This window comes from Sardina pilchardus, chromosome 9, assembly GCF_963854185.1.
Source record: "Sardina pilchardus chromosome 9, fSarPil1.1, whole genome shotgun sequence".
NCBI lineage: Eukaryota > Metazoa > Chordata > Actinopteri > Clupeiformes > Clupeidae > Sardina > Sardina pilchardus.
This window is the reverse complement of record NC_085002.1, coordinates 24,144,020-24,161,037: the sequence shown is the minus strand read 5'-3', so window position 1 is coordinate 24,161,037 and position 17,018 is coordinate 24,144,020. Positions and strand designations below refer to the sequence as shown.

The window sequence follows — 17,018 nt, the reverse complement described above, 5'->3', positions numbered from 1 at the left end:
GACCTACACAAACAATGATACGTAACGTATACATCAGCATGCATGAGTATTATGAGTCAGAGACATTCCCCTAGAAACTATTTCAGAGGCAAACGAATGACTAGCAGATGACATTTCTCCATTCATTAAAAATAAGCACACATAGACCCCCTGAAGGCAGTAACATAGGATATTATCTGAAATAAAAACCACACTAAAACAATGGATGGTGTTTTGGTGCCTATCCCTGCTAACGTATTCACGGTTTGTTCTTGCACAGGTGTATTTTTTGGTGGAGTATGCATTGGAATGGCAGCAGTTGCTTCACTGATGGGCAGTATCTTGCAGGTAACGTTCCTCTCTGAAACTCATACACACAACTCATCTACAAAAGGCACAGGATCATATCAGATTGGGATGGTGCGGCGTACTGTGGGAGTGCTGTCCTGGGAACAGAATATGATATCAGAGGAGGAACCTTGCTCTCAAAATGAAGCGCACCATCGCCATCTGCTGGCTAATGCACATAACAGCAAGGTTTTCTCTTTTTCCCCCTCTTTCCTCCACATCTCCCCTCATTCCCCCTCAAGGCTGCGTTGTCTATATTTGGAATGATAAGTGGACCACTGCTAGGACTATATCTTCTGGGCATGTTCTTCCGTTGTGCCAATTCAACGGTAAGAATTTATTCACACAATGATTAACCAAAGATACACAGAAGATTATCTGTAGCCACACACAAAGTGTGACATGCCCTTACAATACACCGATGGCCAGAGATTTGAATTCACACTTTGTACATTGTGTTAGGTATGTGATCTCTTGATAAGTTTTATACATGCTGACCTTTGTTCTTGCCGAAACTCTGTAGGGAGGACTAAGCGGGCTGATTAGTGGGCTGGTCATCACTCTCTGGGTAGGCATCGGAGCCCAGATCTACCCTCCTGGTCCAGATAAGACGAACCCACTCCCTCTCTCCACGGCTGGCTGCACCGTGGACACAAACTTCACCACCATGACTCCATGGACAACCACAATGGATCTCACCACCTCAGTGCCCAGGTCTCGCTCCTGAAATGGGCCTTCAGATAGAAGCCAAACGATTGTTCCACTCAAAACACATATCCGACTATTTGTAAAGATAAGATATGATAAGACTGTATTACACTGGGGAAATGTACTTGTTATAATAGCCAACTGAATAATCCAGTAATACTGTAATAAGAATAAATAGCAGAAATATTGAACACTATGAATTAAAAATAGATTGTTGAATGGTGCACACTGAGCCTAAATAATAACAGTGCAGTGCCTCATGACAGTGATATGGTTCATAGTATGGCTTCATACAGTATACAGTATGTCACTAAGAACTCACTAAGAACTCCAGATGAAAAGTGAGCTGATTATGGACATGATGGAAGAATAGAGCTGTGACTCTCCCCTTGTGTCCATACCCATAGGCCGGCCCTGGCAGACAGCTGGTACTCTCTATCCTACCTGTACTTCTGCCCTCTAGGCACAATCATCACCATGGTGGTCGGTCTGGTAGTCAGCCTCGCCACAGGTGAGTCTACTTCCCCCCAGATGAAGCTGAGCAATCCTCTCTAATACGCAGGTCCCTGTTTTTGGTATCTGCACTCTTTGGGCATTTAGCTATGTCAACGCTGTCAAAACAATGTTTTGGCTAAACCCATGTTTACTGTAAGATGCTGATCTATACGCATGCAAGAGAGCCTGCATACTTTAATCTGCAGTTGTTATAAATGGAAGAACGTTTGCAGTACTAATTTTAGAAAACCAACTTATCAGTAAAACTCAAATCAAGGATCGAGAGGGAATCTCTGACACCACTGAACTCGTGGAACTCGTGTAAGTGAATGTGAGTGTCTGCAGATGACTGGACTGCTAGTAGGATCCATCAGTGCTCACAGTCATTTCTCCCTTACAGGCGGATGCAAGAATGAGAAGGTTCGTCCAGAGCTTTTCATTGGCAAGAACGACCTGATCTGCTTTGGCTGTAAAAGACACTCCACAGAGGTACAGCAAGGTTCACTCTTGGCTCACTGAATCGATATTTCCAGGCAGCCCATAAATGAACAATGGGGTTTTGTTATTTCCGTGTTTTTGCATTGCTATCAAGACATGCATGACTTCCGGGTGAAAGTACATGTACAAAACTATGGTTAATTTTTCTGTTTTCTGCCCGTACAGACTTCTGAACTCACAGAGAAGGTACATCCTGATGGCAAGCAGGGAATTGACAACCCGGAGTTTAGCGACATCGAGCTGGAGACTAAAGAAAAGGACATGGACAAGATCACACGGTTCTGAAGAGCCAGGATCAGCCAGAGCCATCTGGAATGGACAAACACCACCTACCACCACAGACAACACCCTGTATTGGCAAAGCAATTTGACACGCTAAGCGTATCGGTTAATCATTACACGTGATTCTTTCCTGTAAATGAAACCTGAATTGCACTGTACTTTGGCATACACTGACTGCACTTTGACTCGTTGGGTGTTGTTTTTTTCTACACAAATGCAAAAAATGGCAAAGAGGTGCTGTATACCGGTCATTTATGTGACATGCAGATGTCTGTGTCCAAGTCCATTACTTTGGTTTAAAATAATTTTAAATGATTCAAAACAAGCATCATTTTATTCTATAAAACCTGTATAATTTGAACATATTATCATAAAAATGATATATATTTTATATTTTGTCAACTGTCCGAGCAGTAACTATGTGAAATAAATATGGGGGCATAATTTTATTATTGTATTCTATTTGCTATTTTATTTATTAGTTTACTAGCTCTTAAATGGTTTGGAAAATCGAAAAAAAAGGATTGTCTATATGATAATGTCAACAGGATAAACAGGATACTGCCTCATCAAGAGTAAACAGGAGTAAACATGATATTGCCTCATCAAGAGGACCCCAAGTGGCCTTTAGTGAGTGAAAAGTTTGTAAATCTCTCAAATATGGATAAAATAGTTACTGTCTCTTCATAGTTGGACTTGTACAGTTTACATGTCAGGTGGTGTAACCAATGTAAAACTTTCTCTTTATTGTATTGCCTGTATAATTTGAAAACAGCAAATCAGGTGGCACAACTGCACTGTCAGGTGGTGCAACCAGGTAAAATACTAATTTAAACCAAGAAATAGTAGATTAAAGTGAAAAAAAATGTGTCCCTAATAATTACATTAAACAATAGACTTTTTTTTTATTTGTGAAGTTATTTATTTACATTTTAAATGTTAAGTTGGATGTTGGAAAACCAAAGGTCAACTACAATATAATAATGTGTTGAGCACTGTCGACACTCAGGTATACTTACCAAATAAGAAAAGTGTGGGCTTTTAAAGAAACTAGATTGCATTTTTTGGGTGGTTAAATCGCAAAATACAGTCTAAAACAATGTATAGTAAAACAATGCTGCACAGCCATTAAGACATGCTTAAACACAGTCTTCTAACTTCTGACGTCAATGACTATGAATAACTTACTGTAACTTTTGCTCATTCATAGACTGATGTGTATTGTCATTTTGTGTAATTTGTGGGGCAAAATTATTTAATCTTAAATATTTTATATAATAGATTTTTTCCCAATCAAGAATTTGGAATGAAGTTGCTGTCTCATTAACTGAATGAAATCAGTTCAAAGTTCAAACTCTTTGAAGGCTTGTTGTGATACTACAGTATCAGTGGTGTATTATTCAACCCAGACAGAGCTCACAAACGCAAACAATTGTGTCTTCAAAACAGTGTGCTCTGAAGAAATGGAGAGTGAAACTTGCTTGCACACAAACTCAGCAGGAAGCACTGTGACAAACCTATCACCGTGACAACTCTCCCGCACAGGAAGTTTGCACTGCACAGGTCCGCCCACCTGTTTTGCTGGGTGACGCAGGCAGGGAGAGCTGTGAACGGCCTCTGGTCTTTAGGGAGTGGAGGATAATCAGTAAGAGGTCTAGAGGGGAAAGGACAACAGGAGTTCATAGTGAACGAGACACCAAGTACCTGGTTGGACTTTCCTGGACTTTCTCATACAGGTGAGGTGAGTAAATGGCTGAGAATACTTGCAGTGGTTTTCCCTCTATATATAAATATACATTTCACTAAAATTAACCTTAAAGCAACAACTAGGAATTATGAATCTAAAACTAGCAAACCACCTGGTAGGCCTATACAGTAACCTTTGCAATACCAACAAACAGCGGATTTGACATTGACCGTAGGCTCTGGTATCTTCAGACAATGTTGTGTCGTGAAATCTTTCCTTACATTTTTGTGCGGAGGGCATCTATCCCACACTACAACTACATAGCGCATAGTCTGAGTGGCTAGTGAGAATAACATGTGTGTTCCCATATGACCATATACCCATACTCACATCAAATAATTTCTTAAATGAATGTGAAGATCATATAAAAACTAGCTGCTTAATCAAACCTCAACATGTGGCTTTTGTTTTCCGTATTATTTTTGGTCATAGGCTACTGGTCCTCATGATTGACAGGCAAATAGAATAGGCAGTAGGCACAATGGCTGTGGGTATGGATATGTGACTTTGACCTACATGTCAAATTGTTTGCTGTCCAAATAATTTATAGTTTTCTAGGATTTATTTAGCCGGTTTATTAGGATTAGTATGACTATTAATGTCTAAATCTGCCCTTTAGAGATGTAAGTCGTAACAGTAAACCGGGATTACATTTTAACCCTGTTTGTTCAAATGTATTTAAAATGTGTTTCAACTCGCATCTGAGGTGTTGTGTTTTTTTAACTTGATAAACTGAAGATGACTAAGGATGAAATGACAAAATCCATCCCAAAAAATCCAAAAACATGACACCCGCATTATTTTAGGCCATATAGCCATGTTGAAATAATAACCAAGCAGGAAATAGTCACTCGTACTGTAAACTGTAAAACAATTACTCTTGAAGTTCTTGTAAAACTTCAGGCCGTTATCATGTAATAAACAGCCATGTATAGAGATTTATGATGTTTAAAATGAAAAAATACACCTATTCTAAGATACTTTAATAACATCTCACAAAAGTTGTAGTTTTCATTTTAGACAATGATGCATCTTTTTTATTTATGTTTTTGCATGCGTCTGGGCCTGCACATTTAATGTGACCAATTGAAACACAGAGGTCCCAGACTATATCTGGCACAGATTGAGAAGAGAATGTCTTCTTTCAGAAACAATAGTAAAAGGAATACAGAGGGCTATGTTGTATTTATCAAGATAAAATGTATTGATGACATGCTCTTTTTCTTATTTTCACAGATTTTACAACATGACGACCATGAAAATAATCATTCAAAAGCTACTCCTCCTGACGTTTATACTCCTATTGAGCACTGCTACAGCTGATGTTCCTAGAAATGAGACAACACCCTCAATATCCCATAATCAGAATGTGTCAACAACAGTCACTTCTCAGCCCAACTCAACGTTGTCTCAGCCCAACTCAACGTTGTCTCAGCCCAACTCAACGTTGTCTCAGCCCAACTCAACATTGTCTCAGCCCAACTCAACATCGTCTCAGCCCAACTCAACATCGTCTCAGCCCAACTCAACATCGTCACAGCCATCCACAGCCAGTATATGGAGCACAGAGGTTCAAACCACACAATTCAAAACCAGCCAAAGTGAAACTACTGACTCTACACCCATTGTAACTGCAACTACTGACTCTACACCCACTGTAGCTGCAACTACTGACTCTACACCCACTGTAGCTGCAACTACTGACTCTACACCCACTGTAGTGGCAACTACTGACTCTACACCCACTGTAGCTGCAACTACAGACTCTACACCCAAAGCAACTGCAACTACTGACTCTACACCCAGTGTTACTGCAACTACTGACTCTACACCCAAAGCAACTTCAACTTCTACTTCAACTCCTACATCCAGTGTGATCACAACCAACTCAACCAACACAACAGAAACTAATCCTGGTATGAAGATAATAAAGTGCCAAATGAATTAAGCTGTCCATCTTCTAATTATTCAAGTTGTTATTCTTTAATCATTTAAAACTGCTATACTCTGTTGCTCTTTTAACAGGTGGGGGGCTGAACTCTTCAGAGATGGCACTGACTGTGGTCTTAGGTACTGTCCTTGGGGTGGTTGTGCTTGCATTAATAGTTTACACCCTTAGAAAGCGCAGACAGAGAATGCTCCCATTCACTCATCAGAGACTCTACTGTAGAGATGACACAGGTAATTCCTTCTTCCCATTTCAGAGACAAACTTATTATTAATTGAATTAAATACAACACTCAATTGTCAATACCCAATAGAGGCATGATTGGCAGCTGATAGACACTTTGCCATTAAAGCAATAGTTCGGAATTTTGGACATAGGACCTAATTTCCAACTCAGTCTGGGTGATATAGGTCGGTGAAGACCATTTTCAGTGAATTTCTGCCCTTCCTATGAGTTGCAGCGTTCATCTCGTGCTAATCTGGTGCCAAGATAACGCAAGTCAACGGTAACATCCAGCCTGCCACTGAAAACACTCCACAGAACACCCGAAACAAATACATTTTAACGTCAGACTATCGATGCACATGCCTAGTGTTGATAGAACCATGTTAGAAATAAAACGAACCTTGCATCGCATTGCAATAGCCTACTTTGTTCCCTGTATGGCAGTGGCGGATTGATATTGAGAAACTAGTCCCTCAAAATGTAATAAATCATTGAGTTGCAAGGTTAGTTTTATTTCTAAAATTATTCTATCAACACGGACATGTATATCGATAGTCCGACGATTTAATTGACTTGTCTCGGGTGTGCGGTGGAGTAAGACTGTTGTTGATGTCAGACTGATGTTACCGTAGAAATGTGTTAGCTCAAAACCAGCGTTAGCAAAGGGGGACGCTGCAACTGAAGGAAGGGGCTAAACGCGATAAAAACGGTCTCCACCGACCTATATCACCTCGGTAAAGTTGGAAATTAGGTCCTATGTCCAAAATTCCGAACTATTCCTTTAACATGTTTTCTCATTCACTTTGCCATTAACATGTTTTCTCATTCTTTTTAAAATTAAACATAGTGGACTTGTTTACACCTCCTGAAGACACACTAGTCATTTCTGGTGGGCTCTACGATGGGACACAGATGAACCCTGTTGATGGAGTGGTCACCATGGAGCAGACATTTCCAGCTCAGCCTGCTCCATTCCGACTAGAATTCCTAAACGACGTGACGGAGAGGACCCCTAATCAGGCTTCTACTTTTAAGACTTTCCCATCGCGGTGGTCTTGAATTGAATGAGCATGGGCCTAGTAGGGAATACGGAACTTTGGTCCAAAGCATCATGATTCCTCAAGTGTCTGGCAGGGTAATGAGGAGAGCCAAAACTTTTCATTTAAAGCTGTTTTAAACCTTTGATCCCTGAGACTTTGAAATGACATGCAGGATTGCGGCATTTAGAAAATGATTTGTGATTTTGCATTCCATACTGTATGCTATGCTCATCAAACAAGCAGAAATAAGGGAATACTGTAAGCAATGTATATGTACAACCAAAGTGAGATGATATGACTGATGATTACTAGACCAGGAGAATCACTTATTTGCCTTAATTGGTCAAAAGCAAGATTCACATTATTTAGTTATATAGGGCCTGTGGTTGTAAACAAATTATACGGTCACATCTAAAGTTATGACCAATTAGCTCACAACTGGTGACTGACAGGGGAGCTACATCAGGCGCGTAACTGAAGTGTTCCGTTCGTGACTCGTGAAATTAGAAGACTGGTCTATCTCTTTTTAATGTACGCGCCACGGTCACTTCTGCTGTAGCTACTTCCATTGATTTTAGTGATTATTAACTGCTGCAGCATACGCTTTGCAAACGGAACGCTTCACGCACCTGGTGTAACTACCCTGTGATGCCGATGCAATGTCACACTCAAAGAGCTAACTAATCACAAGCACATGCCATATGTAAGGTTGAAGACACTAAACCAAATATGTTAAATGTGTTTATTAAGAATAATTATGATAAATGCCAAATATAATAACAAAAACATACTAATGGTAACAAAATGGGAAAAAAATGCTGTATAGTAAATAGCCAAGTGTACAACAGATTGAGTATAAATAACAGTAATTATAGTTTATACAGACACATAAATAAGTAAATAAATAAGCATATAAATCAAGCATTTCATGCATAAACTGTAAATATATTGTTCTGAACTGAATCAAGTCAATAACTGTAATAATAAATTGCAATAACTGTAAATAGTCCAGTAAATAAATGTTTAAAACCTTGTCAGTGGATTTATCATTCAGGGTTGGAGGTATGCCACTTCAAGGTTCTTTGAAAATGTCCTAGGCAAAGATTTTCTCAGTGTCTCTCTTTTTCTTTCTGTCTGAATTGGCAACTGCTGTCCACCCAGCATCTCTCATTCTCTTCATAGCAGCCAGCTTCAATGCTGCTCCTGGAGATTTCTGGATAGCTGGACTTGGAGTCTGAGTTGAGAGACAGAATAACTGACTTAAATCTTACAGAGGACAGATGGAAACATTCAGTCTCAAATAGATGCTACTGATCTCGTACTACAGTGGACTGACTGTAGACAGATGTAGATGTTACACTATACTGAAGAAAATTAACTTAGCTGACAAAATATTAATTGTGGAATACTTTTTTGTCAAGACTGGATAAATAACTGTCAACTCTACCAGATTACCTTTAGGTCGAGAGCCAAAGTCTTCTTCAGTGGTGCCGAAAAATGGCTTGGTGTGGCATTTTCAAACCCCTGCAAAATGTAGCAGGTTATGGACACTGACATGATCATAGGCAAAGGCGATAAAATAAGGGAAGACAGATGCTTCAGTGATTGACTGAAAAATAAAGGTGAAGACATGAGATGAATAGGGGGGGGGGGGGGGGGGGGGGGCCTATACATTACCAGCAAGTCAGTTGCTTCTGAGCTATCTGATTTTGGGTCTAGCTCTAAAGTGTTTTTTTGCCACGGCACAGACTTTTCACTTGAGGGTGGGGTTCGGATTCTGAAAGACTGATCCAAACAGAGAAAAACAAACAACTCGGTTAGATACAATATGTCCTCGTTACTCATTGAAGAGACCAGTGTTAAAAAGTAGAAAATGTTACTTTAATTCGAGGTGTGGCTCCAATTTTACTCCCTAAGGTCCTGGATGGGGTCTGGTGGACATCTTTTACATTTGTCTTTAAAAAAGAAAAGGGTTAATATTAGGCCAGTAGTAAAAGTTACACCGGAGGTCATGATGGTTAGAGTGACTGACTACAGCTACAGCAGCCGAGAAATACTGTTAAGACCATAATCATTGTTCCTGTTAACATATTTATGGCTTCACTGTGAACTCACTTGAGGTGTTTCAAAAACATTCCTGGTTGCACGTCTGGATGGCGTTGCAAAGAAAGGGTCATCTTCCATTTCTGTTGTTGCAAATGCTGACCTCTTAGAAGTGGACACTTTTGGGGTGGCCAAACCTCTTTGGACTTTTCTGGTCAACTCTGGTGCACTTATTTCAGGTATCTAATGACATAGAAAGGATTATGATTGTGGTTCCCTTAGTAAACTGGATTTTTTTGTATTGTTTTTGCGCTCAGTCAACTACGTTGTATATAAAATGTGTTATTCCCTATCTCTGGTAAATTCATTTGTTCTTACCACTTGAGGTTTGTCTTTTTTTAACGATTTCATTTGTTTTTTCAAATCTTTAATGTCTTTCTCCAGGTTTTCCTTCAATAGAGAAATAGAAAAGTCAATGTATCCTTTCAGTTTACCAAAACATTCATATCTATACAAAAACAAGTACACTGCTACACTGGTAGGAAGTACCATGACTGAGAGTTGGACTGCAACTAAGTTGAAAACACCAACCTCTATTTGCTTATGGTCATTTTTCTGCGATTTCAGGGATGTTTTGAGTTCCTTCACTTCTTGAGTAAGATGTGCCTAGCAATCAACAAACAAACAAATCATTATAAAAATGTTGTGCCTTCTTTTCCTTTCATTTCAATTCATGTTAAGTCTTACCGTTTCTTTTTTTTCATTTTCAAGCTGTTGTGTTATGTGTCCATTCTGAATTTGCAACTGAGACAGCTCCAGTTCCTACCAAGCAAACAAAAAAACACTTAACACTGGAGTAACTATTATCCTAATGTCTCTTTTACAATGTGTTCTGAATGTTAGACCTCATTTTAAAGTCTACAAATCTGACTTACCTCAATGTCGCAATACATCATATTTTCATAAAATCATGCAACATACTCTACCTTGTCTGTGGACATCGTTATTTACTGGATAAATAAATAGCATGTGTGTGACAGAGGAAAAGTGCTTTAGTGTTGCTTTAAGGACGTTTCAGTGCCACACACGTGAGCATGATCAGCTACAGACAGCGAGTGGTAGAAGGAACGTGATCCCTGGCTTATAGGCTACTAGAGATTGTTTTGGAGTAACATCGTTGCAAATTTCAAATGATGTTGCAGCATTCCACAAAATGGTTTGTCTTTTCTATCATCAAGTTATTCAATAGGTTAAACATATAGCCTTTACTCAAACCAGTTGCTAGGCCATCGTTGACATCGTTGCAAATTTCATAGGATGATACATCATTCCACAAAATGGTTTGTCTTCTCTATCATCAAGTTATTCAATAGACTAAACATATAGCCTTTACTCAAACCAGTTATTAGGCTAATGTCATTTTGATCTGTACATTAAAAAAAAAAAAAAAAAAAAAAAGAAGCCATATGCAGCCATACTTAAATTCTGCTCACTGTACATCTATTACATTATAACATTATATTCAGGAATTATGTTTCTCCCTACCATCCTGCAGGCATGTACTTGGACTATTCCTATGTTTTCTACAGGAATAGCATGTTTGAATTAGTTACTCACTAATGATGTTTTACTGGCACTAATCTCAATGGCCTTCTTCATCCTCTCATCAAGCTCAGAGTCTTTCTCCTTAACCATTTTGTCGTATTGATTCTGGAAGAATATAACAAATGACAATTGTGTATGAAGAAATATGATTATTTATTTACTACATCTATTTCGTAACTAAAATGTTAATATGACTTTATTATGAGGTGCAATATGTACTAATATACTGTACCTTGTGCTTGTCCATTAATGCAACCATGTCTGATATCTTGTGTTGACATTTAATCTCTGAATCTTCTTTGTTTTTGAGAGCTTCAGCAGCAGCTTGTTTAAATTTCTTCACCTGTGACAAAAACAACAACATATTTTCTTATCCAGCACAGCATAACAAAACCCCTCCTATTCAATAGTAAAAGTTGAGCTTCTTGAAACCTCCTCTTGGAGCTCTGCCTCTGAGCCTGATTTGGCAGTAAGGTCACTGCTGACTCTCTGAAGTTCCTCCTCATGACACCTCTGAACCCTCTGCGACTCCTCTTTCAATTTAGTAATCTGGAACAAAATCAAGCGACAAGAACACATCACAATGAATGCAAATGGATTACTACAATTGCATTAGGAGGTAAAGTAACAACAGGGATTCAGTGTACGTATAGCTCAATTCCAGCTATCTCCCAACTATGCATGGGATGAGAGATACAATAGCAATTGTAAGCAAAAACATAATAGCATGCCAACCTCTGTTTCTAACTGAGTATTTTCTTCTTTACTTGCGCTGATCTGCTTCAGAAGGCCTTTATTCTGGGTAAATACATGTAAAGGAAGCAGATGGTTATTTCTATACAGATTATTGTGTACTGTATATGCTGTTATGCTGTTATCTTACCTCTTTCTGGATGTCATCATGTGCCTTTGTTTTGTTGTCCAATTTTGTTTTCAAAGTGCCCAGCTAAAAGGATAAGAAAATAATTGTAAAGTTCTAGAAAGAAGACTGTGGTTCAACAGAAAGTGCACAAGAATTATGAGTGTACATTTCACCTTAAGCTCTAAAGCTTTCACTTGCTTGTCCTTTTTAGTTGCTTCATTCTGTGAAGTTTTACTCTAAAGGAAGAAGAAAGTGATAATCAGTTTCAGAGAAGTTTTCTCAAGCTCTGAAAACATGAGGCCAAAACACAATCAGTTTAAAGCAAGGACTTCCATGGATAGAAATAGTTCCATTTCACTAACATTTAAATGCTTTTACCATTTGAAATTCAAATTGTTCACTGAATAGCATCCATATTTTTGTATGGAAATTCGTCAACATATGACTTTAAAATAACCTTATCAGTTGACCAAGTGTAAGGCAAACTCTCTGAATATGATTCAAACATCTATTCAAAACGTATTGAATAATTATGTTAAAATATAGTCTTACACATGCATCAAGCTTCTCCTGAAGTTCTTCAGTTTGTTGATGCTGCTCTTCAAGTTTAGCATGGAGTGCCTTCAATTCCGCTCTAAAATTGCACAATTACTTAAGTGAAAACTGCACAACAAAATAATAAATGCATAACACATAATTAATCCACACATTCTTTTCCTTTTTTTTTTTTGCAATACTGGCAGATTTCTTACTTCAGTTCCTGTTTTTCTTCCTCTAGATGCACAAGTTCATTCTTACTCTTCTCTTCATTTAATTTACTTTCCTGTTCAAAATCATACAATTTCAGCAATTAGCTTTGTGACATCTGCTGAATTAACAATTTTGACAGACGCTTTCTAATAAGTTCTGCAGTATCATGGGGCTTTTACAGTACATGGAAAATAAGTCAACAAAACCTTGAGAAGGCTTTCAAGAGCCTTAGTCTCAGATGTGCTCCCTTCCACTTGTTGCAGAATTGTGTTCTTCTGTATCATCAGCTGATTCAAATTTTCTGTCAGTTTCTTACATTCCTCCCTAATGCAAACATTAAATCTGTGATGTTACCAAGGTTCATGAAATACATTTAATAGAGAAATACCAGTTAACACTGTCATATCAATACAATGTCACAAAATATCAAGTTTAATATTTCATTTAAATGTAATCAATTGGCTCTTCAATACACAACATTGTATACAACACTAAAACGTACTCATGTTTCTCAGTGTCCTTCTTCAGTCTCTCTATCTCCTTCTCTAACTCTACTTCCTCTCTTTGGGCAACTGATAACTGGTCTTCAGATTCTTGTAGCTTAGTCTTTAAAAAAAAAAAAAAAAAATCATTTTAAGGTTTTCATTTGCATAATATATAAGGTGCATGTTAACAATGAAAGTATTAAATATAACAACACAATGTTAAGCTAGACCTCCAGCTGTTGTGTAATTTCCTTCAAGGTTTTCTGTTCATTCATAGCTGTTTCAAGGGTTTTCTCCAAGTCCTCACGTTCATCAGACAAGATGGTTACTTTGCTCTACAAACCACATAATTTAGGGAGAAACCACACAAAGAACTGCTGAGGGGCAATAGCAGTCTAGCAGAACCTAGCAGAAGTCTAGGTCATAAATTTCACAGGTCAGACAAAATGATATGAAATTCTAGATCGCCAATACATATTTATCACTTTTATATTTATCATGTATACATTTTTATATGATGACAAAGTATGACAGTCTGGAGGAGACAGGCAGTGAGCATACTAAATGTTTTGGCCATAATAAGATTACCTGCAATTGAAGGATTTCACTATTTATCTTCTCAACCTCCTTGGTGAGTTCTAGTATTTGGGTTTCATTTGTTTCTATCTGCTTTTCCAAAGTCACAACTGACTTACACTTTTCCTCCTGAATGAAAGATGTATTGCAACATATCACCTTCTAATGTATTATCACTACTACACTAACAGTAAACATGTACTGTACATAAAAGGAAAATATTTCTCTCTAAAAATGATACAATACCAATTCTGTTTTAAGCATTTGTATATGTTTGTCTGCTTCTCCTTTCTGTTCAGTGATTTTGCCTGGAATAGACAGCACAGTACTCACTCTTATTCCCCCTTCTAAAATGCACAGTGCAAGTCCTGTACAACAGACACACTTAAAAATGCAACTTACCAAATTCTGAGTTTTTCTGGTTAAGTGTCTCTGATGCTGAGGTAAGCATGACCTCCAGTTCTTCTGCCCTGCAAGAGTATTGAGCGAATGTTTTACATCAATCAGACTCTCAAAGACTTTCAAAACAGGTGCAACACAGACAGCTGAAATGGAGGGCAGTTGCTAAACACATCACACCTCTGTTTCTCAGCTGTGAGGGTGTCCTGCAAAGCCTGAACTATCTGTTGGAGTTCAGAAAGTTGATCTGCCTGCTGTTCCTGGATTGTGATCAGCTCCTCCTGCTTAACCACCTTCTCAGCAATAATCTTTTCATGCTCCTGTTTAGCAAGATCCAGTGTGTGCACAATGGCTGCTGCTTTCTCCTGAGGGGAGGCAGACACAATAACATATAGTTTAACACCTTACACAAAAAAACAACCTTTCTCTTATTCTGAGATAATGACAATATAACGATTGCTAAAACAGCCATGAATAAAATATTAAACAACATTGTTTACAGTAGGCCATGTGATGCTGGCTATTAACTGCCATTCCTTTAAAATGTAGAGCCAATACCATTAAGACTACTCAAGACTATGTTGTACTTAAAAGGGATCAACAATAAATCTGTTATCATGGACATAGTGACTAACAATCATCAGATGTGAGCTAAAGCACATCTTACCTCACTTTCTTTGAGGAGTACCTCAGTCCTTTGTAGTTTCTCTGCAAGGATGTCCTGCTCTTCTCTAGATGTCTGAAGCATGTCTTTATGTTGGGCTACAAATTACACAACAGCAGGCACTTGAAAGAGGTGTCATAATTTCCTCCTGTCACTTTAACTACTGAAATTCTAATACTCAAAACACACATTTCTGAGATGATGCACATGTACCTTCAGTCTCATTGAGACGATTGCACTTCACTTGGGTTTCTTGTAGACTGACAGAGATTTCCTTCAGTTCATCCTCTTTACTAGCAAGTTTTGTTTGAAGAGTTAGAACCTAAAAACAATTAAGCATACAGTAAAAAAGTATCTGCTGACACCCAGTTTTTGTGATTTCTGATATGTTCTTTTTTTTCTTTTCTTTTTTAACTGGCCCCCCCAAACTATTCAATCACTATATGCCTGAAAGGGAGCATTGGATGGACATTTAATTACCTCCTCTTCTTTCAAACTGAATTCCTTTTCAAATGTTTCTTTTAGATGCTCGAACTGTTGTAGGCCCTCTCTGACTGCATGGACATCAGATGTATTATTATTACAATTGTTGTCATCCACCAGAAAACATACAATAACATAAATTAATCTAATCATTCACACATCTAGTCTACTTTTAAAATATATGGTATCCAAAGAGAAAAGCCAGTACTTCTTGACATTTCTTGCTGGTCATGCTCTGCTTGAATCCGAAGCCCTTCAAAGGCATCAATCATGCGCTGAAAATGAATAAAAAACACACTTAACACCATTTAAAACATTTATCTTTTCCAGTTTACTATGAGATATAACATCTTCACTTGGTTTGAATTTATTACACATAATTCACATTTATTGTCCAATCCAAGCTGAATTATTGTTGTAAAGTTTACCTGAATAGTCTCACTGTTTTGCATGAAGAGGTGGTGCGTTTCTTCTCTTTCAGCTTCAACTAAAGAAAAAAAATGCCTCCAGTTTTCTATTGCTGAACATACTGCAACACTTGATATTTCAAATAAACATAAGAACTTACATAAATGAATGTTCTCTGAAGATCTTTCAAATGTGTCTTTAAGTATATTACACAAATTCCTGGTGGCATTGGTCCTGTATAAGGCATAGGTGGATAATCAATTCTATGTATGACACATAACACATTAGTGTACAACTAGAATACATGAGAGAAAGCAAACAAACTGAAGTTACATCATGCATTCCACATACTTATTCCTCAGGTCTGTGTTTTCATTGATTTGTTCCTCTAGTTTCATGCTGAGACTTTCATTTTCAAACTTGAAAGAACACAAAAGACAGATGAAACAACGTATCATGTCAAAGGCAAATACAATCAGTATTTATAAATATTGTCTTTACCTGTAATTCCTGAATTGCCTTGCGCTGGGTTTCAATTGTTCTTTTATTTTCCTGCAATTTCCTGTCTTTCTGTGATACCTCTGAGTCTAGTTTGGACTTCCAGTTTTTTATCTTTTCCGCTTCTTCGAAAAGTTTAGAATACAACTGACTAGATTTTACTGGCATCTGAAAGAACATTTATAAAACATAGAATATACAGTGACTCTACAGTTGTTAATACACAAGCTAGAGTAAAAACGATTTTAATTCTATTAATCTTTCAACCAGACACACCTCTTCTTTCTCCATAGGCATAACAGCTATCTTCTTTGATACATCTGAGAACATGCAAGCACACACAGAGAAACACCATCCATTGAGTGTAAACAAGGATATTAAAACTACTTATCATGAGATTCCATCGTCATGTAGTATATTACACCTTTGCTGAAGAAAAGTACACTTAATTCAACTGATGTGAAGAACTACAGACCTGTCTCCCTTCTTCCTTTCTTGTCAAAGGTTTTGGAGAAAGTGGTCTTCAAGCAAATGTGTGACTTCCTCTATCAGAATAACCTACTAGACCCTATGCAGTCTGGTTTCAAGAGTGGTCATTCTACTGAAACTGCTCTTCTATCTGTGACTGAAGCATTGAGAGTAGCTAAGTCCTCTGCTCAGTCATCAGTGTTAATTCTGTTAGATTTATCTGCAGCCTTTGATACGGTTAACCATGACATTCTCCTTTCTACACTATATGAACTGGGAATTTCTGGGAAAGCTCTTGACTGGTTCAAATCTTACCTTAAAGGGCGTTCTTTTAGCGTGTCTTGGCAGGGACAGATATCAAAGTCTCATGACCTCACTACAGGAGTCCCTCAAGGATCAGTATTAGGGCCCCTCCTCTTCTCTATTTACACCACTTCTTTAGGTGGGATTATTCGCTCTCATGGATTTGAATATCATTGCTATGCGGACGACACTCAACTTTTCCTA

The 17,018-nt window shown here is 38.0% G+C and overlaps 3 protein-coding genes and 2 long non-coding RNA genes across 5 annotated transcripts in view; 1 reads left to right on the top strand and 4 right to left on the bottom strand.

The window, feature by feature from the left end:
* slc5a8l (solute carrier family 5 member 8, like) overlaps window positions 1–3,168 on the top strand; it is an 11,676-nt gene extending 8,508 nt beyond the window's left edge. The window contains exons 10-15 of the mRNA XM_062545062.1: window positions 260–327; window positions 570–656; window positions 851–1,041; window positions 1,443–1,546; window positions 1,931–2,019; window positions 2,194–3,168. Of these exons, the coding sequence (XP_062401046.1) occupies window positions 260–327; window positions 570–656; window positions 851–1,041; window positions 1,443–1,546; window positions 1,931–2,019; window positions 2,194–2,313 (659 nt within the window). The 3' untranslated portion in view covers window positions 2,314–3,168. The remainder of the gene's footprint in view (window positions 1–259; window positions 328–569; window positions 657–850; window positions 1,042–1,442; window positions 1,547–1,930; window positions 2,020–2,193) is intronic.
* A 5,026-nt stretch (window positions 3,169–8,194) lies between these two features.
* LOC134091724 (synaptonemal complex protein 1-like) lies at window positions 8,195–11,257 on the bottom strand. The gene is made up of 10 exons (XM_062544349.1): window positions 11,151–11,257; window positions 10,931–11,023; window positions 10,061–10,135; window positions 9,905–9,979; window positions 9,692–9,763; window positions 9,386–9,556; window positions 9,151–9,225; window positions 8,948–9,055; window positions 8,726–8,794; window positions 8,195–8,504 (listed from the first exon to the last, which is right to left on the bottom strand). Exons 1-10 carry the CDS (start codon window positions 11,175–11,177, stop codon window positions 8,364–8,366), a joined length of 906 nt encoding a protein of 301 aa, XP_062400333.1. The 5' UTR covers window positions 11,178–11,257; the 3' UTR covers window positions 8,195–8,363.
* Window positions 11,258–11,354: 97 nt separating this feature from the next.
* LOC134091726 (uncharacterized) lies at window positions 11,355–12,605 on the bottom strand. Its single transcript, XR_009940140.1, has 6 exons — window positions 12,533–12,605; window positions 12,333–12,414; window positions 11,954–12,016; window positions 11,802–11,864; window positions 11,654–11,716; window positions 11,355–11,467 (listed from the first exon to the last, which is right to left on the bottom strand). It is a non-coding gene; the product is annotated as an uncharacterized LOC134091726 (long non-coding RNA).
* A 136-nt stretch (window positions 12,606–12,741) lies between these two features.
* Window positions 12,742–13,715, bottom strand: LOC134091725 (uncharacterized). Its single transcript, XR_009940139.1, has 4 exons — window positions 13,604–13,715; window positions 13,246–13,350; window positions 13,033–13,136; window positions 12,742–12,854 (listed from the first exon to the last, which is right to left on the bottom strand). It is a non-coding gene; the product is annotated as an uncharacterized LOC134091725 (long non-coding RNA).
* Window positions 13,716–13,819: 104 nt separating this feature from the next.
* LOC134092668 (synaptonemal complex protein 1-like) lies at window positions 13,820–16,373 on the bottom strand. The gene is made up of 12 exons (XM_062545696.1): window positions 16,320–16,373; window positions 16,047–16,211; window positions 15,897–15,964; window positions 15,706–15,779; window positions 15,566–15,624; window positions 15,346–15,412; window positions 15,135–15,208; window positions 14,868–14,976; window positions 14,658–14,752; window positions 14,171–14,355; window positions 13,994–14,061; window positions 13,820–13,899 (listed from the first exon to the last, which is right to left on the bottom strand). The coding sequence occupies exons 1-12, from the start codon at window positions 16,371–16,373 to the stop codon at window positions 13,820–13,822; spliced, it is 1,098 nt and encodes a 365-aa protein (XP_062401680.1).
* Between the last annotated feature and the right edge of the window lie 645 nt (window positions 16,374–17,018).

What these genes read in the sequence shown, in the direction of transcription:
- LOC134091724 (XM_062544349.1), bottom strand. Translation starts at nt 11,177, where the DNA reads ATGGTTGCATTAATGGACAAGCACAAG. An exon ending in GTGCCAGTAAAACATCATTA is followed by an intron (nt 10,136 to 10,930) that starts GTGAGTAACTAA and finishes TTTGCTTGGTAG; the next exon opens with GAACTGGAGCTGTCTCAGTT. An exon ending in CTTTGGCTCTCGACCTAAAG is followed by an intron (nt 8,505 to 8,725) that starts GTAATCTGGTAG and finishes CTCTCAACTCAG; the next exon opens with ACTCCAAGTCCAGCTATCCA.
- LOC134092668 (XM_062545696.1), bottom strand. Translation starts at nt 16,373, where the DNA reads ATGTTCTCAGATGTATCAAAGAAGATAGCTGTTATGCCTATGGAGAAA. An exon ending in AGGCAATTCAGGAATTACAG is followed by an intron (nt 15,965 to 16,046) that starts GTAAAGACAATA and finishes TGTTCTTTCAAG; the next exon opens with TTTGAAAATGAAAGTCTCAG. An exon ending in TCAGTTTGAAAGAAGAGGAG is followed by an intron (nt 14,977 to 15,134) that starts GTAATTAAATGT and finishes AATTGTTTTTAG; the next exon opens with GTTCTAACTCTTCAAACAAA.